Source organism: Salmo salar, chromosome 17 (genome assembly GCF_965601325.2).
Source record: "Salmo salar chromosome 17, fSalSal1, whole genome shotgun sequence".
Classification (NCBI taxonomy): domain Eukaryota; kingdom Metazoa; phylum Chordata; class Actinopteri; order Salmoniformes; family Salmonidae; genus Salmo; species Salmo salar.
In genome coordinates this window covers 18,577,101-18,598,572 of record NC_138307.1, presented here as the reverse complement: position 1 = coordinate 18,598,572, position 21,472 = coordinate 18,577,101, and the positions used below count along the sequence as shown (strand labels likewise).

The 21,472-nt window shown below is 45.8% G+C and overlaps 2 protein-coding genes across 3 annotated transcripts; one reads left to right on the top strand and one right to left on the bottom strand.

The window, feature by feature from the left end:
* The first annotated feature begins 7,754 nt into the window (after positions 1-7,754).
* Positions 7,755-16,300, top strand: LOC106575528 (protein FAM171B). 2 transcript variants are annotated; one of them, XM_014152079.3, is made up of 9 exons: positions 7,755-8,236; positions 9,523-9,756; positions 10,643-10,735; positions 10,886-11,044; positions 11,490-11,660; positions 12,114-12,230; positions 12,406-12,474; positions 12,581-12,638; positions 12,810-16,300. In XM_014152079.3, exons 1-9 carry the CDS (start codon positions 8,026-8,028, stop codon positions 14,152-14,154), a joined length of 2,457 nt encoding a protein of 818 aa, XP_014007554.2. In that variant the 5' UTR covers positions 7,755-8,025; the 3' UTR covers positions 14,155-16,300. The 2 variants fall into 2 exon arrangements, with proteins under 2 accessions (XP_014007554.2, XP_045555033.1); XM_045699077.2 differs by lacking the exon at positions 12,581-12,638 and having other exon boundaries at positions 7,756-8,236; positions 12,406-12,529.
* A 2-nt stretch (positions 16,301-16,302) lies between these two features.
* On the bottom strand, positions 16,303-20,974 carry LOC106575526 (S-geranylgeranyl-glutathione receptor P2RY8). Its single transcript, XM_014152078.3, has 3 exons — positions 20,816-20,974; positions 17,556-17,893; positions 16,303-17,337 (listed from the first exon to the last, which is right to left on the bottom strand). The coding sequence occupies exons 2-3, from the start codon at positions 17,799-17,801 to the stop codon at positions 16,516-16,518; spliced, it is 1,068 nt and encodes a 355-aa protein (XP_014007553.1). The 5' UTR covers positions 17,802-17,893; positions 20,816-20,974; the 3' UTR covers positions 16,303-16,515.
* Positions 20,975-21,472: the final 498 nt, after the last annotated feature.

Sequence of the window (21,472 nt, the reverse complement as noted above, 5' to 3'; positions counted from 1 at the left end):
CACTGATAACTTGACCTTCTCTCTCTCTCTCTCTCTCTCTCTTTATCTCTTCATCTCTGTCTTTGTCTCTGTATCTCATCCTCTCTCTTGTCTTTATTTTTCTCTTTCTCTCTAGTCTTTCTCTCTCTCTGTCCCTGTCTCTCTGTCTCTTTCTCTCTAGTCTATCTTTCTCTCTCTCTCTCTGTCCCTCTCTCTCTCTCTCTCTCTCCCTCTCTCTCTCTCTCTCTCAGTGCATGCTGGGAGTTTTTTGGAGTTTGAGTGTTTGGTGTGGAGGGCTCCATCCTAACTAACTTTCTTGATTCTTTTCTTGGTCTTTTCTTTCAATTTTATTTTTCTATGGTGGAGGGTTAATGCAATATTTGTTTTAGCGGTATCCACAGTTTTTTCAAAGTTAGGGTGGAAGAGGACAGAGTAAGTTTCCTGGGGTTTGGAAGGTGTGGTGTGCGTGATGGCTTCTCAGCCTAGCGTGGAGGAAACGCTGTCGATACGGCATGAATTCAGGTGTGTTCCTGAGAATGGAGTTAAGGTGGAGGAGATGCTGTCGATACGGCATGGATTCAGGGTGCCGGTGGGTGGTGGGGGGCGCGTCGGCAGGACAGGTGGCCGAGTGGGTAAGGTGGAGGAGACGCTGTCGATACGGCATGGATTCAGGTGTGTTCCTGAGAATGGAGTTAAGGTGGAGGAGACGCTGTCGATACGGCATGGATTCAGGTGTGTTCCTGAGAATGGAGTTAAGGTGGAGGAGGTTCTGCTCGCGGTCGGTGAACAGGTAGGAGCTGAATTTATACATTCTGCTTCTAGAATGAACAAAGCTGTGGTGGTGTTCATGAAAAGAACAAATTTGGTTGGTAGGCTAATTGCTAGTGGAATATTTGTAAGGGATGTGTTGGTGCCAGTTTCACCTCTCTCTACCCCTTCGACAAGAGTGGTTGTTGCTAATTTGCCTCCGTTTATTACGGATGATCAAATCAGGAAAGAGCTGAGTCGTTTTGGTAAGTTTGCTAGTGGTTTTCGTGTACTGTCGGCAGGTTTTCAGGCAGATGCCGTTAAGCACGTTGTTTCGTTCTGGAGGCAAGTGTTTATGTTTCTGAATAACAATGAGCAACAGCTAAATGTGCATTTTAAAGTGAGGCATGGCGAGGGGCTCTATGCAGGGTTTGCCAGCACAGATATTCTACGGTGTTTTGAGTGTGGGGATTTGGGGCATAAGAGCTTTGCGTGCCCACATAAAGGCCGTACACAAGGTGAGGGTACAAGCGCCAGTGGGGGAAATCGAGGTCAACGTGCAGGGTAATGAGATGCAGGGGCTGGGCCTAGTCATGCCAGGGATGGTGGTGTAGATGAGGCTGGGCCTAGTCATGCCAGGGATGGTGGTGTAGATGAGGCTGGGCCTAGTCAGGCTAGAGATGGTGGGGTAGCTGAGGCTGGGTCTAGTCAGGCTAGAGATGGTGGGGTAGCGGAGGCTGGGTCTAGTCAGGCTATGGATGGTGCTGAAGCAGAGGCTGGGTCTAGTCAGGCTAGAGATGGTGGTGTAGATGAGGCTGGGTCTAGTCAGGCTATGGATGGTGCTGTAGCAGAGGCTGGGTCTAGTCAGGCTAGAGATGGTGGTGTAGATGAGGCTGGGTCTAGTCAGGCTATGGATGGTGCTGTAGCAGAGGCTGGGTCTAGTCAGGCTAGAGATGGTGGTGTAGATGAGGCTGGGTCTAGTCAGGCTATGGATGGTGCTGTAGCGGAGGCTGGGTCTAGTCAGGCTAGAGATGGTGGGGTAGAGGAGGCTGGGTCTAGTCAGGCTAGAGATGGTGAGGTAGCTGAGGCTGGGCCTAGTTATGCTGTGGAGGGTGGTGTAGATGATGCTGGGTCTAGTCAGGTTATGCTAGTGGATGAGGAGAGTATAGTGAGGAAGTGTAAGAGACTGGGGGGGAGGAGGAGGGTGTCAAGCGGAAAAGGAAAAAGGGTGTGGTCAAAGGCACCATGGAAACTTTGCCTGTTGCTGTGGGGGATGCCCTGACCAGAGAGGAAGGGTAGGTGGTCAGGGTGGGAATAGAGATGAGGAGGAAAGTGAGTCTGAGGAAGAGTTATTTTTTTCAGACTCCTCTTCAATGGGCTCGGAGCTGACAGCCAGTCAAGCAGAGGGGTCTAAGTACTCGTTGAGAGAACTGACAAGGTTCCTGAATGAGACCAACAGGAAAAAAGTTAATCTTGAGGCTTTTTTTTCTGATCCGAGAAAGTTTGTAAGATCAGTACAACATGCTATGAAAAATGAGGGGCATGGTGTCCTCTCACCCAGGAAACGGTTTAGGTTGAGGAAGTGGGTCACAACAGTGCGTAAAGGTTTACCTTCAGACACTGTTTAGATGTATATTTTCTTTTTGATACTGGTGCTTTTTGAGCTTTGCTATTGGTCTCTTTCTTTGCTGGCTTTTCTCCCACTTCTTATCGAGACTCTTCGGATACGGGTATTCGAGCAAGGAGAAGGCCAAATGTGTTTTGTTGAATTTTCTGTTTGCTCAGGCGAATTAGCTATTTGGCTAACAAGGAGGAACAGGGTCAAAGGTGGGGGGATAACAGACCCTTTACTATTGTTTAATGGGATGGTCTCTGCGCACCTTAGGGTTGAGTTTGAGTCCCCCCCCCCCCCCCCCAGTTATTCCAGAACGGATCACTGTGACGGGTTCAATCTTCGCCAAGATTAAAATGTGTTCTCTCTCCCACTTGAGTAAAAGTCTTAAGTGGTGACAGGACCCAGTCCAGAGAGACCGAAATAGCCTAATCCCTCTCTCTTTCCAGATCTTTTTATTTGTCTATTTAACATATTTCTTCTAAAAACTTCTGATAATAACAAGATTCATGAATGGTTAGGTTTTCACTCAAACACTTATTTGAAAAGTCTGCCGAAGTTTGACAGATGGATGAATCTAAAATGTACATTTCAGTTTTCTATAACCACCAATCAACTCTTGTCGTATTCAATCCACTAATACGTCGATAAGACAGAGTTCATTACCATTCCATTCCCCCAGCATGACTCACTTCAACGCACATCAACAGATAGGAATAATCAACATCTAAAATGTCAAATGGGATTTGCGTCGGCTCCAATCTGAAAGAGGACAACTGACTTTTTAGTTCTCCTCCTGCTGTGAGATTGAGTTGTCAGTTATTCAGCACTGCTGTGAGACTGGGTTGTCAGTTATTCAGCACTGCTGTGAGACTGGGTTGTCAGTTATTCAGCACTGCTGTGAGACTGGGTTGTCAGTTATTCAGCACTGCTGTGAGACTGGGTTGTCAGTTATTCAGCACTGCTGTGAGACTGGGTTGTCAGTCATTCAGCACTGCTGTGAGACTGGGTTGTCAGTTATTCAGCACTGTGGTGAGACTGGGTTGTCAGTTATTCAGCACTGCTGTGAGACTGGGTTGTCAGTTATTCAGCACTGCTGTGAGACTGGGTTGTCAGTTATTCAGCACTGTGGTGAGACTGGGTTGTCAGTTATTCAGCACTGTGGTGAGACTGGGTTGTCAGTTATTCAGCACTACGGTGAGACTGGGTTGTCAGTTATTCAGCACTGCGGTGAGACAGGGTTGTCAGTTATTCAGCACTGCTGTGAGACTGGGTTGTCAGTTATTCAGCACTGCTGTGAGACTGGGTTGTCAGTTATTCAGCACTGCGGTGAGACTGGGTTGTCAGTTATTCAGCACTGCGGTGAGACTGGGTTGTCAGTTATTCAGCACTGCTGTGAGACTGGGTTGTCAGTTATTCAGCACTGCTGTGAGACTGGGTTGTCAGTTATTCAGCACTGCTGTGAGACTGGGTTGTCAGTTATTCAGCACTGCTGTGAGACTGGGTTGTCAGTTATTCAGCACTGCTGTGAGACTGGGTTGTCAGTTATTCAGCACTGCTGTGAGACTGGGTTGTCAGTTATTCAGCACTGCTGTGAGACTGGGTTGTCAGTCATTCAGCACTGCTGTGAGACTGGGTTGTCAGTTATTCAGCACTGTGGTGAGACTGGGTTGTCAGTTATTCAGCACTGCTGTGAGACTGGGTTGTCAGTTATTCAGCACTGCTGTGAGACTGGGTTGTCAGTTATTCAGCACTGTGGTGAGACTGGGTTGTCAGTTATTCAGCACTGTGGTGAGACTGGGTTGTCAGTTATTCAGCACTACGGTGAGACTGGGTTGTCAGTTATTCAGCACTGCGGTGAGACTGGGTTGTCAGTTATTCAGCACTGCTGTGAGACTGGGTTGTCAGTTATTCAGCACTGCTGTGAGACTGGGTTGTCAGTTATTCAGCACTGCGGTGAGACTGGGTTGTCAGTTATTCAGCACTGCGGTGAGACTGGGTTGTCAGTTATTCAGCACTGCTGTGAGACTGGGTTGTCAGTTATTCAGCACTGCTGTGAGACTGGGTTGTCAGTTATTCAGCACTGCGGTGAGACTGGGTTGTCAGTTATTCAGCACTGCGGTGAGACTGGGTTGTCAGTTATTCAGCACTGCGGTGAGACTGGGTTGTCAGTTATTCAGCATTGCGGTGAGACTGGGTTGTCAGTTATTCAGCACTGCGGTGAGACTGGGTTGTCAGTTATTCAGCACTGCTGTGAGACTGGGTTGTCAGTTATTCAGCACTGCGGTGAGACTGGGTTGTCAGTTATTCAGCACTGCGGTGAGACTGGGTTGTCAGTTATTCAGCACTGCGGTGAGACTGGGTTGTCAGTTATTCAGCACTGCTGTGAGACTGGGTTGTCAGTTATTCAGCACTGCTGTGAGACTGGGTTGTCAGTTATTCAGCACTGCTGTGAGACTGGGTTGTCAGTTATTCAGCACTGTGGTGAGACTGGGTCGTCAGTTATTCAGCACTGTGGTGAGACTGGGTCGTCAGTTATTCAGCACTGTGGTGAGACTGGGTCGTCAGTTATTCAGCACTGTGGTGAGACTGGGTCGTCAGTTATTCAGCACTGTGGTGAGACTGGGTCGTCAGTTATTCAGCACTGTGGTGAGACTGGGTCGTCAGTTATTCAGCACTGTGGTGAGACTGGGTTGTCAGTTATTCAGCACTGTGGTGACATCCGTATTGATCAACCCTTTATTTATCATCCAATACACAGTCAGTAACGACTCAGCCTCTGGCTTTCCAATAGAGGAAATAACAAGATACCACTATGGTATATTAAGGACTGGCACCTCTAGAACACACACACACACACACATATATACACACACACACACACATACAAAATCGTATTATTTTAACCAACCTCAAATGCAGTATGATACACCCAATGGTAAAACCAAACATGGTGGTGACCAGCATGACTTTAAGATGATTCATGACAGACAACTTCCATCTGTAACACTATGGGCTAAAGGTAATAATGGATCATGTGGGGTGCTTTTTCTTTATCAATATTCAGGTTACGTGCCTGTATCCATCGTCTAAACAGCCATTTAGATTCTCCGCAGCACAGATAAGAGGACACGTAGCGTTGGCCTCAGAGCCTGGGCCCAGTCTGGACTGCAGCAGGCCCACAGCAACCCATTAAAGCCAGTGGAGGGGAAAGCCATTCATCAGACCGATATAGAGGGGAGGTGAGGCAGAGGCAGCTTGGATTTGTTCAATGGGGATAAAGGCGTGGTTAGGAGTTAAGGGAGGGAGATTGTGGGTGGGGGGAGGGGGGACATGGGGAGAATATTGATGTGGTTGGTGACAGTCCTGGCTTTCTTTTGAGAGTGTCATGGTCGTACATCATGGACCATGAACCATGCACACACTATAGACCTACACAATGTTGCAGCATGTTGTACTGGAAAACCCTTTTTGAACTGATGTAAGTTCCTTTAACACTGTCATTTAGTCTAAAGGACCTGAACTGTATGAGCAAATCATTTTTGGTTTATAGTAGCCTAACATTTATAGTCCAATATATAGCCCATAAATATCATTGTCCTCACTGCTGAATGGGCTAAAAAAGTTCCAATGTCCCCAACAACAACAATATCAGCAACAGCAGAACTACCTTGATGCTATTTATCAAACAGGACCGTGTTTCCACATTAATGACAGAGTCCCTCTGTCTCTGCTATTCTATGCATTGTTTAGAAAATACAAATAGCCCCCCTGGATAGTCCATATCTGGAAGAAATGTATTTAATTTAATGTGTCCCATTCAAAGCAATTTGCAAATGGGAGAGAGGGACATCACAAACATGAATCACTGAGCCATTTGGAGAGGCTATTCATTTAACCCATCATACTTGTTTAACTGCCATCCGCTTCACTGATTAGGCTACTGTTGTGGACGGACATGACACTCCCTGGTTCTGTCGCAAATGGCACACTGTTGGCACCCTATTCCCTATTTAGTGCACTACATATGGGACCCTATGTGCCCTGGTCAAAAGTAGTGCACTATATAGGGAACAGGGCGCCATTTGGGACACAATCCCTCAATCAGAAGAGGAAGTCAGCACACTGGGAGAGATTCTAAAAGGAGAAGAGACTGTGATTTTGTGGATGTTTATCCAGTCTACCTCCCTCTGGTGGGCTGTCTCCTTAAGATGGAAGGTAGCCTAGCAGTTAAGAGTGCTGGGCCAATAACTGAAAAGCCGCTGATTTGAATCCCCGAGCCGACTAGGGAGGAAGTCTATCGATGTGCCCTTGAGCAAGGCACTTAAACCGAATTGCTCCTGTAATTCGCTCTGGATAAGATCATCTGGTAAATGACAACAACAACAAAGCAACACACAGAATATTAGAATAGACTTCTTTAAATGTTAACTGGTTCCATATATGAGGAGAGGGTGACATGGGCCATAGTTCTGACCACTGATTGAGATGGTCTCACTTTTTCTAGGCCTACTAGTTGCACATAGCTTATGACTTACGTTCAAAGATTCCACAGCCATATAGACAACCAATAGAAATATCCATTTTTGAAAAAGAAAAGATTCCAGTGTGGCTTTTTCTCGTTGAGCTTGACCCTGCTCTGTTGTGAAGATAGATATGGAACTCAAGTTCAACCATCTTGCTTGCCTCAGTGTTGGGAAACGATACAATGTCGCCACTTAGTGGTCAATTCTTCAACTGTCACCAGGCTAAGCCAAGAGCGTTAACCTGTATTTATCTTTCTAGAATTTATAAGTGGTGCTTCAAATAAAATATGAATGGCCCCTTTCGATATCCCCCACAGATATGAACACATTTGTTTTCTTAGACTCAGTTCTGAGAAAAGGCATCAAAAAATGAAGGACCTAGGCTATTTTTGTTGACTAGGCAAGTCAGTTAAGAACAAATGCTTATTTACAATGATGGCCTACACCGGCCAAACCCGGACAACACTAGGCCAATTGTGCACAGTTCTATGGGACTCCCAATCACGGCCGGTAGTGATACAGCCTGGAATTGAACCAGGGTGTTTGTAGCGACTAGACCGCTGCGTCACTCGGGAGCCCCTACTCCATTGTTTAGGGATATGTTTTTCCTCGTAAAATAACTTTCTATACAATGTAGGTTAGGCTATATCTTCAAATAATATTGTTTTAAAGTAATGTTGCAGTCATGGAAAGTCATTCCATGAGCAATAGAGACATTACATATAAATATTCTGCTATTTGCATGTGAAAATGTCATGGGATGTATTTGCTCTATTTAAATTGTTCCGCTCGTTGGGCACTATTTGATTGTGCACATCTGACAGAGTGTGGCTTTAATTGGCATCAATTTCTAACATGTGTAGGCTACCATATTTTTGTTTACGTACAAAAATACATTTCCGACAGAGGGCATTGTAGAGTTTTATCTATGATGTAACAGCACCATCTCCGGTCTCTGTTGTTGTACGCCCCGAAAACACAGCATCAGCACCAGCGCGCCAACACCACCAGCCTGCCTGCTTTCTGTGCATACTTAGGTTACCTGCCTCCGTTCCACCATGAGGTTTCCATGACAAAGAAAGCGGCGCGACTAGGCCTCCATTCCTCCTTCTCTGTCTCATTTCGCGCAGTTATGTCTTTGGTTCGCGGCTCCCTCTCGCCATGCCTGCGGACCGCCTGTACCTGCTTTTCTCGCTGGTTGTGATCTCCTGCGGGGATGGTGTCGTAAGGGCGGCGCCGGAGGGTGGTGTCCTCCGCGGCCAACCCACGCTGCTGGCCGCGGAGGACAATGCCATCGCCACTGTCCCAGACGGATCCATCACCGGCCAGACGGCCCTTTATCAGGTTCAGACTCCGTCTGCCTTAACACCAGGTACAGGACATGTTTGCGGTATATTTGGGTTGGGCTGCTGGTTTGAGGGCCTGTCCAGCATGTTAAAATGGTGGGGAGAAAATGTTCAGTGTGGAGAGAATAAAACATTGGGCATGATAACGGAACTGATAATAATTTCTCATTGATAATATCATATAGGACGATATAGGATGATGATATTAACCTATATGATATTTTGTGTATTTATCTCACTCAACATAGGCTACAACAATAATACATGCAAATGCCTCGCACAAATACAATGATGTTTTAAAACAATGTACACAATGATTGAACTGTTATCAGTAAACCTGTGCACACCGGTTTTACCAACATTGTCCTCACGTGTTGTAGAGCATCCTACACATTCAATATAAATCTTCCTAAGATTTATGAATTTCACTGCAATCTAATAGTCTGTCCCCTCGACTGCTCCCCTGGCAGCTAATCGGATTTAGTGTTATGATTTCATTTGAAGGTTTTCGAGATTAGGGGATTATCAGTATGGCCAGTGTGAAACTGTGCTTGTAATGATCAGGGTTTTAATCCTTTAGCACGCTCACACCATATCTTTTTCACCATTGCCTTGCTTCAGAAGTCCTTTATTTAATTGACTAAGCCTCATCATATTAGTTAGAGTTATTATCATGAGTAACTATGATTAGATTAGTTTAGTAAACAGATTGTAGTCTATAAATAGGCTACATTTGCTCATTGTTGCTGTTGTGAAGCAGTTTTGTCGGGATGGCCTTGTATGCTAAATAGTGCCTGGCCTATAGCGTCAGTGTTGTGTGTGTGTGTGTGTGTTGTAGGGGAGGGAACGTAGTCTGACACTGCACAATGCCTCTCACAGATGCTACAGCACTTTGATCTATTTTTCATTACCTCTCACAGATTCAGCTCTCATCACATTTTCATGTGCAGTTAAAGGTTCCTGAGATAATTCATAGAGCTGCCACTGAATCTGAGGAGAGACTGTTTAAATGGGATCCCTGCATTCACAAAGCCACCCACCGGCATACACCTTCAGATAAACCTTCGAAAACACCTTTAAATGCACCTCCTTGGTCTTTTAGTGTAGTCTTGTCTCTTTGTATGTGGCTTTGTAAATGAGTTGTTCCACCACACAGGTTGTGTTCTGCACTGGTACATTCTATGATCATACATTAGTGTTCTGCAATTCTAGTGTAGAAAATCAGCCATACAAACAAAGGTTTAATATTACTTTGTCATTGCAATACACAAACAGCCTTACTTCCTGCGTCTCACTTCCTGTGTCTCCCCAGAGCCGCCCTTTGCCCTGAGGGTCCTGGTGAAGGATCAGGTGACCCGGCGGCGCCTGGGCGGGGCCCAGGTGGAGGTGTTTGTCAACCACACCCTGAGTAGCCAGGCCCTGACTGGGGAGAGGGGAGAGGTGCTGCTCAGGGTCCCCTACAGCCTGGGCCTCAGCCTCACCATTGTAGCTAGCATGGAGGGATATGTCCTCACCCCGCTGCCCTGGAGGACCACCAAGAGACCCAGTGAGTAGCATTGTGACAGTCTGGCCCCACCTGGAGGAGTTCCTGAGAAGCGCCCAACCAGCTGGGTGTCGGGTGTGGCTAAATTCTAGAGTTTAAACTGGGATAGTTCACCCAAGCTACTAAATGATATAGCTGTTTGTTTCCTTTCCTTTAAAGCATTGATTTGACACAATGAGCAAAATAAGGTGTTCACCTACTGTGTCACATAGCACATTAGCATCAGTTTTTGTTTTTGCGTTGGAGCAAAGCACAATTTAATGCTGTACACTACATTAATTGTATTGATTTCTTACTCTCAGAAGCAGGATGCACTCACTATGTATTGCACGTGAAGCCAGCGAGTCTGAGGCAAGCGTTTTGTGCTGAAATGTAATACCATAATGCCATGTCATATCTAGTGTCAGCTAATTGCAGCTGTATTGAATAAAATGTTAAGGGGACTTTGACCACCATTTTGACATGCTGTATTTAGTAAGAGGAGACTGCTGCTCTCTCTCTCTCTCTCTCTCTCTCTGTCTCTCTCTGTCTCTCTCTGCTCTCTCTCCCCGTCTCTCTCTGTCTCTCTGACTTGAATAAGGCAGAGCAAAGGAGAGAAAGAAAAAGAGAGAACAGAGAAAGATAAAGAGAGAGAGAACAGAGAAAGAACTGAGAGAGAGGTGACTGGTGGTACAAGCTATGCTCTGCATCATCTAAAGCCATCTCCCTTCTCTCTAATCTTACACGCAGGACCATAAAAAGCCCTTTTGAATGACGCCATCTACTGGTGGCTTTGTAGAAGTACAGGAACATGACACACTACAAAGGGACCCTTTTGAAGGGTGCATCTCAATAGTGTTATGATTTCCTGATTGGAATGTCACCTGACCTGACCTCATGTGTGTTACAGTATTCTCCTCAGTGACCTTATCGCTGCTCCCTCAAAACCAAGGCAACATCTGGCTGTTTGACGACTCCGTGCTCATCACTGGGAAGTTACCTGGTATGTGCACGCATCTGGAAACTGTCACTTGAACGTAACCCTAAATGTGATGCGACATCTTACTCTTTAAACAATTTTAGTCTACTGTGGCAGAAGTGCTTTGGTAGAGGGAATTAACTCCATCTTGTCCTTTTGTTCTTATTTTCACAGTTATCTCCTACCAGCCCAGCGTTCAGTTCCCCAAGAGTCACATGATGCTCTCAGACGGCAGAAACACCTCCACAGTGATGGCCTACCTGACCGTGCCACAGCGCCACCTAGGCAAGGACTGTGTCAACTGCACCCCAGGCATCATTCACAACAAGTCAGGTGGGCTCAGCAAATCGAATACATGCAGTGCACCAACAAATGGAATTGAGAGGTATTGATACATGAAAGTAAGCATTGAACACTTCCAAGATTGAGGAATACTTCAAGATTCTGAGCTGAAGTAGCCCTCGGAAAACTATTCATTTGCTGAAAACTATTCCTCTTTAACGTTGGAGTGTTTGTAGAGCCTGCGTATTTTTAAACGTTGGACATGTTGTAATTCTCTCCCGTGTGTTTGTATGTCACAGGAGGTTGGTGGCAATTTAATTGGGGAGGACGGGCTCGTGGTAATGGCTGGAGCGGAATTAGTGGAATGGTATCAAATACATCAAACACTTGGTTTCCATGGTTTCCATGTGTTTGATGCCATTCCATTTGCTCCCTTCCAGACATTATTATGAGCCGTCCTCCCCTCAGCAGCCTCCACTGTTGTATGTGTGTTCAGTGTTCAGGAGTGTTGAGTTGCGGGCGATGGCAGCGGTCAGCACTCTGCTGTACTCTGGTGGTCAGGAGGTCCAGGTGAAAGGCCCCATCCAGATCTCCCTGCCCCTGGCACACACCACCAACCTGAGGCCCTCGGACACCCTCCCTGCCTGGGACTTCAACACCAAGACAGGTGGGGAATATAGCTACTAGAGAAGTTTGTGGTCATACGCACATCCTTAAAAACATACAGTAGGTGCTGGGTTAATAAAGAAAACTTGTAAAGAACAGGAAAGCCAGCACACTGTTTATGCTCCCAATTCACCTCTTTATTGACAATGTTTCGATCCAAACTGGATCTTCGTCTGGTCAAAACGAAGATGAAGATCCGGTTTGGATCGAAACGTTGTCAATAAATGGGTGAGAATTGGGAGCATAAACAGTGTGCTGGCTTTCCTGTTCTTTACGAATATAGCTATTAGCGCAACAGGACTAGGACTGGAACTCAACCTACCTTAGCAACTTGTTCAAAGGCTTTGTTTACAAAATACTTCCTGTGTTCACTTACTTTGTGGAACTGGAAGTATCTGCCTGTGTCTTCTAAGTTTTACTTCATACATTTTCCTCACAATGTTTCGTCCTCCAGGTGCGTGGGAGAACCAGGGTCTGGGGATAGTGAAGATGGTTGGCGATCATCTGGTCTGGACCTACATTGCTTCTCACCTGGGTTACTGGATCGCTGCACCCCTACCCTCCTCCAACGGTATAATGATTGTAACGGTCCAAAATGAAGTTTTCATGAATTGAATGTTACAAATGAACTAAATGATGGAGTCTCACTCTCAGTATTGTCTTCAAACATGTCTTACTATCCTGGAGAACATATTGACCACGATCAACATAATATAATCAACTCATCTCTGTCTGTACCTGTCTAGGTTATATGGGCCATGCCAGCTCAATGGAATTCCTCTCCTACCACACCTACCTGCTCATAGGAATACTGGGTGGGACTCTGGTTATAGTCTTGGGGTTTCTGGCTGTGCTGCTGTGTCAATGTGGGTAAGAGACCAACCTAATTAACTAACGTTACTGATCGTGTGTCAACTGCAGCTGGATATATCACAGATGGGGGCGTGTGGGGCGAAGGGGGTTGTCCAAAATATTTACAGTAAGTTATACAATTTAAAACATTTGAATGGCCAGGATTGTTCTACTAATTGTTGACACAAATGCTGATTATATGAAGTTAAACGTACACATAACAAAGATCCCCCAAAAGACCCACTGTGTATTGACTACCTTCTCTGCTCCTCAATCAATCCGCTGTGTTGACTGTCAGAGATTCAGGTTCCGCTCGTGGACCGAGGAGGAGGAGGAGAGCACGGTTCTCTAAGCTGTCCGCTCTGAAGAAGGACCAGACCACCTCCACCCACATGGAGGAGGGCCATGCCATGATGTCCTTCCACCCCGGAGACAGAGCCCACGGCCTGGCCTCCCGCAGCGTCCAGTGTGACCCCTCCACCCCCAGGCACAACAAAGCCAACTACAACATCTATGTGGAAGACCCCGGGCGTGGGTCCGCCGCCCTCCTGTATGAAAATGTGGGGAGTGGGGCCAAGGGACCCCAGGCATCACACCACTACGTCAACAGTGAGGAGGTGGCCAGGCTGAGGGAGAGGTCCAGAGAGGAGCAGAATAGAGCCCACCTGGGTGGAGGTGTTCAGCTGCTCCACCTTTACAACCAGCCTGTGGCCATCCTCCAGGCCCCGGAGCGCTTCAGCAGCCAGGGTGGGGAACAGCAAGGATCAGGCTGCAAGTCGGCCACCTTCCCCCGCAACGGAGGAGCCTATGACACCCACACCCACTCTGAGCAGGGCGGTCAGGACAGCTACACCCAGACCCTCCCTAAGAACCCCCACCATGCCCAGGGAGCCAACCCCCAGCAGGGCAGCCAGGACCAGCCCCAGGCCCTGGAGACCACTCCCCAAGGCCCAGCCTCTAATCCTGGTGCGTGGGGCCGTTACAGCAGCCTCCCGGAGTCCTCCGTTTCCGTCCCCGGTACTCTGAACGAGGCGGCTGGAATGAGGGCATTCAGCAGTGGGATGGGGGGCCCCAGTGAACTTCAGGGGATATCAGAGCGTACACTCCTGGAGCTGACCCGAGGTAAGGCCTCGTCGCCTCACCCCAGGGCCTGGTTCGTCTCCCTGGATGGGAAACCAGCCGCCTCGGTCCGCCACTCCATCATAGAGCTCCAGGGACGCCACCCACGGCCCCCCAGCAGCAACGACACCAGCCTGGACTCTGGCGTGGACATGAATGAGCCCCAGCAGAGTGTGAGGGAGGTGGAGCGAGAGAGGCCTTCCATCCGGGGCTCGTTCCCCCACCACAGCAGAGGGCGCTACAGCGAGGAGCAGGACCTGAGCAGCAGCGAGAGCGGCACCACTGCCACCTGCACCCCTGAAGACCCCTCCCTGAGGAACATTCTGGACGGGAGCAGCGGGGCCATTCCCAATATCCCGGAGGAGCGGGACGGGATGGACACGTCCAGTGCACAGGAGGACAGTGAGTCGAGGGGGACACCGCCCCCACGCAGGCTGAGGAAGGTGAGGGAGAAGGGGAGGGCCGAGAAGAGAAGCGCCAGGCACCATGTCAGAGAAGAGAGGCCTCTGGTCAAACGGAGCTAAGGCACTGCTCACCAGAGATGGACTGGGATAGAACTTATTTCATTACCAGTCAATTCTGGAAGTGTATTGACATTATTGGCATTCAGTAGTTAATGGGCTTTTTTCATGTCCAGTTGCATGATCAGTGCTTCTTCCTTAATTGGCTGTGATGGTTACAGAAACGTTGAATCTGTCAAGAAGGGATTGAGTTTATTATTTTCCTATAGGAGTCGTACATTGGCAGACGGCTGAGACAATGTACGGCGATGTTAGAGCGTTTTCTGTGGTTTGATGGATGTGTATGCTCCAGTCCTTCTAAAAGGAATAGTTAGATTGATGCTAGTGCGACACAGCAGTAGTATGGCTTCAGATCGTCTCATTCCTGGCATCTGCATCAAAGAAGATGCGTTCTTTACGCTGCCTGCGATGAGGAATTAGAGCTACTGTATAGAGAGATAATGAAGGGTAATTAGAGAGGATAGAGGGCTGTATTGGGCTGAGCCGATGAGATCTGGCAGCAGAGACGGACAGTGATACAGTCCTCCTGTACAGAACACTGACACTTACCCACCGTGATTGCCTGCCTTTAAAGGAAATCAATATTAACACCATTGCCTGCTCTGCTCACAGTGTTTAAGACTGGCTGTACCCAGCCATCTGTCTATCGCTCTGTTTATAAACTAGACACTGATTCACAGCTGTCACTTTTAGAGGTAATCTTTACACCTCTATTAAGGGGAAAATACCATATTTCTTTGAGAATGCATGAAAGGTAAAAAGTAAAATGTTGTGTATGAAAAAGAGGAAAGTATGTGTATTTGACTTGTAGTGTGAAGACAATGGAAAGGATGTCTCTTCTTAGGGACATTAAGTCTGAGGGATACTAATCCAGTCATGTATTACTTTAACGTATTCTTCTTCAAATAGTTACTGTTGATGTTCAATGATTCCTGTTCCACGAGCAGATTTTACACAACACAGCTCTGTTCTTACATACAGATGGAGTATGGGGAGGTGTTCAGTTTAAAAAGCACAGAACACTTTCATTTGCCTGTTTGTGATGCATTGGAGCACAATTGGGAACGATACACATAGTATAATTTGATTGGTTAGAACCCACTGCAATGAGAACGTAATAAGCGTAACATAAAACACTCAAATAAATGAAAGCACTCAAATTTATGTTGCTTTTTTTGTTGTTGTAAAAAGTGAGGTGGTATTTCAAATTAACACAAACTATATTACTGTGATGGACTGATACATTTGGAGAAGCACACAATCTCCTCCTGAAAATGATCTGACAAGCGATATCAGTCATCCTGCTGCTAAGTTTGAAACATCATTCATATTTTGCCCATATTTAGTCTTCCTCATGGTGTGACATCACACAAGCCAGTCCTTCAGTGTGTATGAAGATAAATACTGTACATGAATAGCTTTATTTGGTATGTACATACTCAAGCATATGATCTAGTATGTGTGATAGTGTATTTTTATGTATGTATGCATACATCATCCTATCCTTTCTCAGCAACTGCGAAGAAAAATGTTCTGAGAGAATGCTTCTCAGAGTGAAGAAGAAAGATACGCTTTTTTGAGCCATCATCACTATTCATAAACCCAAGCTTTAGTGTATGTGCTTCACTTCGGAGGTTTGTTACATTATTGTATGTTCGCTTTGGTGCGATGAATAGGTTCAAATGTGATCTGGAGTGTAAAAAGCTTGACGACGTAGCAACTTGTACCTTCTAAATGTAGCAGCGCAAGTTATACACCTGACGAATGCAGTGATGATTTATGAAGCTTAAAATGATTGAATGCTGAACATTTTGTTGTTGTCGCCACTGATGAAGGTTATGAAAAACAAGCTGTTTCAACCGTTGGAGAATTGTATAAAGTATAGTATGTAATAATATTACTCAGAGACGAAACAGACCCCACTGGCCCATTCTTTTCAAAGTGGCCTTCACTGAATGTATTTCCTTGTATTTATTTCATTGTAATGTAGTGTATTTCTACTGTCCGTATTCATTTAACATTAACTGGCATTCGGGCTTTTGAAACGGGCATTTCTTGTGTTGATTACGTCAGTATGTTACAGTAGTGTGATTAGTCTGCCTTTTTGTGCACTTATCAATGCCTAAGTAATAAACTCACTTGATACCAAGATGATGCATGTCTAAGATTTATTCAATAATGAATGTCAACGGAATGAAGTCAGAATAACTATAAAAATTTGCATTGACAACAATTGCATAAACAGCTTTATAATGAAGACCGCACAGGGTCTGTCCATAAAATAACAAAATAGATTTTGGGGTATTTACAGTTTGGGTCATTTGCTATGGCATCTGCATACTTTGTCCATTCCAGCATGACTATCTAGTGATCAACTACGGCCTCGTAGTGGCCCTTAGATTCCCTAGGCTCCCCAGTCATGGACACCAGCTCAGAGGTCCCAAGCTCCTCCCCCTCTCCCAGTGGGACACACCGCCCCAGCAGCCTCCTCAGAGCCAGCCGGAACTCCCTCGACGCAAAGTAGTACACAAACGGGTCAAAGCAGCAGTTGAGGCTGTTGATGCTCAGCGCGAGTTTATAGTATCTGTACAGGCTCTTGCCCTGGGAGTGGAAGACTACGTGCAGGCCATGAAGGGTGATGGTTGGTAGGTAACACACCACAAAGCACAGGGTTGCCAAGGCGACTGTGGTCTGAGCCCGTCGCCTTGACAACACCTCCCTCTTACCGTCACTGCCTTCAGCTGCCGTCGGCAACGACCTGTGCAGGCCTCTCGCCACGGCAACGTAACAGCTGACCAGGACGGCTAACGGCAACACGTAGAACATCAGCAGAACCACTAGGAAGTAGAGATAGGCTAGTGATTGGTGAAGGAACAGTTTACGCGGAAGCACGTCGAAGCAGGTCGTGATGTTTAGCTCGACGACCCGGAGGGTGAGGTCACTGCGGAGCAAGGGCGTCTCAGTAATCAGAACAAATGCCCAGATGAGGACGCAGGCGATGGCGGCTTTCCGGGCGGTGCGCCAGTGTTTGGTGCGTAGCGGGCGTACGACACCGCAGTAGCGCTCGAGCGCGATGGCACAGGTGGTGAGGACGGAGCAATGCATGTTGCAGTTGAGGGCTGTGGTGGTGAGGCCACAGAGGGTAGCGCCCCATGGCCAGTCATTACCCCACAGGTGGTACAACACCTGAGAGAGAGAGAGAAAGAGAGGGAGAGAGACGGGCTTAGTGGTCATCAAATATTAGTTATGTCCAACTAGAAGGGAAAAGTTTATGGAGAAACGTAGTGACATGTGACAGCAATAACAGTGCAGATTAGTTGTAACCGGTGCCAGATTGTCAGAGACAACCTTGTACATGGCACTTATGACTGTGCTGTGTGTTACCTGTAGTGGCAGTGACTCACCTGTAGGGGCAGGAAGGCGCTGTAGAGCAGGTCTGCCAGCGACAAGTTGATGGCAAACACAGACGTGGGAGTATGGCGTTTGTAATGGACGTTCAGCAGCGCTACCAGAGACAGCAGGTTGCAGGGGGTACTGCACACAAACACAGACAGGTAAATAACAGGCACAGCCACGGTCATCACAGGACTGACCAGCATCTCCAGGGTGGCGTTGTTGACCCCTCTGGCCACCGCTACTGAGGTGTTCATTGTGACTGACCACAACAGTAACTTGACCACAGCAACAGGGGGAGTTGACCAGGGTGACCGGTCCTGTCACTTAGGTTGGGGTACAAGCATTACTGGGAATGATAAGGGAAGAAAAGAGAGTGTTATACATTTCTTTTGAATACACCAAAACCACACTATGTTAGAGGAAGTGAAAGATATTGGTTAGGTAACGAGATAGTAGTGTTGTTGAATGCAGAAACAGTGTGATGCTAATTCATCCATGTGAAAGACGAACAATGTCTTCTCCTCACACTATACTAACGTTAATGTAGTTTAACTATTCACACTGTGACTAAAACTGGAGAAAGCCCCTGATGTTCCTTTTAAGGGGTGAAGTTATTGTAACGCTCACATGGGACTTTCCATCATGCCTATTTCACACCTGTGTAAGTGGAAATACAAATTGGAACAGGAAATGTACTGTCATAAACAGCTTGAAGTGAAGTTAGTTACTTTTTCCTATTGACATATTATTTGTATTTTGCATTCATGCCTTCTACATGCTATTGACCTATTGCTCATTACAGGGTTTCCAAAACTCGCTCTAGGGGGCCGTGTAGTTTTTGCACTACACAGCTGATTAAAATAATCAAAGCTTGATGATTAATTGGTTATTTGAATCAGATGTGTAGTGCTAGGCAAAAAAATCTATGTGCACCCAGGGGGCCAGGAACAAGTTTGGGAATCCCTGATCTAGTACAGGGGCTCTCCAACCCTGTTCTTGGAGAACAACCCTCAAAAGGTTTTCACTCCAACCCCATTTGTAACTAAACTGATTTAGTTTATCAACTAGCTAATTATTATAATCAGGTGCGCTAGATTAGGGTTGGAGTGAAAACCTACAAGACGGTAGCTCTTCAGGAACAGGGTTGGAGTGAAAACCTACAAGACAGTAGCTCTTCAGGAACAGGGTTGGAGTGAAAACCTACAAGACGGTAGCTCTTCAGGAACAGGGTTGGAGTGAAAACCTACAAGACAGTTGCTCTTCAGGAACAGGGTTGGAGTGAAAACCTACAAGACGGTAGCTCTTCAGGAACAGGGTTGGAGTGAAAACCTACAAGACGGTAGCTCTTCAGGAACAGGGTTGGAGTGAAAACCTACAAGACGGTAGCTCTTCAGGAACAGGGTTGGAGTGAAAACCTACAAGACGGTAGCTCTCCAGGAACAGGGTTGGAGTGAAAACCTACAGGAGAGTAGCTCTCCAGTAACAGGGTTGGACTAAAAACCTACAGGATGGTAGCTCTACAGAAACCTGGTGGGAGAGAAAACCAACAGGACGGTAGCTCTCCAGTAACAGGGTTTTAGAGACCAGATCTACAGTACCAGTCAAAGGTTTCGACAGACCTAGTCTTTCAAGGGTTTTTCTTTATTTTTACTATTTTCTACATTGTAGAATAATAGTGAAGACATCAAAAATATGTAATAACAGATATGGAATCATGTAGTAACCAGAAAAGTGTGAAACAAATGTTATATATGAGATTCTTCAAAGTAGCCATCCTTTGCCTTGATGACAGCTTTGCACACTCTTGGCATTCTCTCGACCAGCTTCTTGAAGTAGTCACCTGGAATGCATTTAAATTAACAGGTGTGCCTTGTTAAATGTTAATTTGTGAAATTTCTTTCCTTCTTAATGCATTTGAGCCAATCAGTTGTGGTAGGGGTGGTAAACAGAATATAGCCCTGTTTGGTAAAAGACCAAGTCCATATTATGACAAGAACAGCTCAAATAAGCAAAGAGAAACGACAGTCCATCATTACTTTAAGACATGAAGGTCAGCCAATGCAGAACATTTCAAGAACTTTGAAAGTTTCTTAAAGTGCAGTCGCAAAAACCATCAAGCGCTGTGATGAAACTGGCTCTCATGAGGACCGCCACAGGAAAGGAAGACCCAGAGGATAAGTTTATTGGAGTTAACTGCACCTCAGATTGCAGCCCAAATAAATGCTTCAGAGTTCAAGTATCTAAATCAACTTTTTTTGTTGTTGTCATATGCACAGGGTGCAGTGTTTCGCTACACCTGCAATAACATCTGCTAAACACGTGTATGGTGTTTAGAGAGAGAATGCTAACAGTGTGCAAAGCTGTCATCAAGGCAAAGGGTGGCTACTTTGAACAGTCTAAAATATCACATACATTTTTATTTGTTTAACACTTTTTTTGGTTACTAAATTATTCCATATGTGCTATTTCATAGTTTTGATGTCTTCACTATTATTCTACAATGTAGAAAATAGCAAAAAAAAATACAATTTAAATAAAACTTGAATGAGTAGGTGTCCAAACTTTTGACTGATACTGTAGTATTTTACTTTTTAGAACATTTTTTGATTGTTGAGGAAGCTTGCTGATAAGAATTTGCACCATTCACGCTGCACCCTGTGCATATGTCAACAACAAAAAAACGTTGATTTAATTTGATCGCTTGAAGTAGGTGGAGCTGTGAAGCAGCATTGTGAAGTTTATGAATTGTTAGATGAAACCTCCTTCTGATTTTTTTTTTTTGGTCCATGATAATCTCACCATGTAGGCTATACATGCTCTCTAGACCACAGCGCTATCTGCGCCCTGCTTGCTGTTGGATAGAGCGCATGTGCCTATAGCAGAGCGGGCACACTCGCTATATAAGACAAACAATTGTGTGAGAAGCCCGCCAGTAGAGTTAAAAATGTGATGGAAACCCATTTAACTTGTATTTTTTATTCGGTACATGGGAATTTAACCGCAAATTGTATTTTTATGTGCACCACGTCATGACGCGCAGCCTTTTATCTGCAACAAGTCAATTTGGTTTTTATGCGCAGTTTCGAATATTCGCCTGAAAATCTGTCGCAAATCGGATGGAAAACTAGCTAGTATCACTGATTTAACAACCATAGAAATAAAACTGTGACCAATATTTAAAAATAACACTTACAGCTAACATCTCCATGGAAGAACATTGATTTGTAAAATCTAAACTGATTAATGAAATGTATTGCTGGTGACTTACCTTTATGCACATGTGATGCGCACTGTCATTGCTGCTACATTCAAGTGTATAATCAGCAATACCACACAGGAAATGTGGTAGGAATAATTTGTTCTGTGTCTTGCCCAATGCCGTTAGTTCGCTATACAAGGGTGCATGCTGTTGACACGTGTGGTGAAAAGGCACTATCTGTGTCACTGCAAAGGAAAATACTGTAGCTGAACACAACCGTTGGTGGAGACAGAAAGGAAACCACCTACTGTACCTTTACTCCCCTGTTCTTAAATGAAATACACATCTTACTACTATGCAAAAGTAGTTTCCTCTCATATCACCAATCTAGTACTGTTCAATACAAAATATGTACTGAACAAAAATATATTTGCAACATGCAACAATTTCAAAGATTTTACTGAGTTACAGTTCATATAAGAAAATCAGTCAATTGAAATACATTCATTAGGCCCTAATCTATGGATTTCACATGACTGGGCAAGGGCACAGCCATGGGTGGTCCTGGGAGGGCATAGGCCCACCCACTTGGCAGCCAGGACAACCCACTGGGGAGCCAAGCTCAAGCCCATCAGAATTAGTTTTTCCCCACAAAAGGGCTTATTACAGACAGAAATACTCCTCAGCACACCCCTTCAGACCATCCCGCAGGTGAAGATGTCGGAT

Excerpts from the sequence above, each read along its gene's own strand:
- LOC106575526 (XM_014152078.3), bottom strand. The coding sequence starts at position 17,801 with ATGAACACCTCAGTAGCGGTGGCCAGAGGGGTCAACAACGCCACCCTG. Across the intron at positions 17,338-17,555 it reads GCGCCTTCCTGCCCCTACAG|GTGTTGTACCACCTGTGGGG; the intron begins GTGAGTCACTGC and ends TCTCTCTCTCAG.
- LOC106575528 (XM_014152079.3), top strand. The coding sequence starts at position 8,026 with ATGCCTGCGGACCGCCTGTACCTGCTTTTCTCGCTGGTTGTGATCTCC. Across the intron at positions 10,736-10,885 it reads CATCACTGGGAAGTTACCTG|TTATCTCCTACCAGCCCAGC; the intron begins GTATGTGCACGC and ends TTATTTTCACAG. Across the intron at positions 12,475-12,580 it reads CCTGCTCATAGGAATACTGG|CTGGATATATCACAGATGGG; the intron begins GTGGGACTCTGG and ends TGTCAACTGCAG.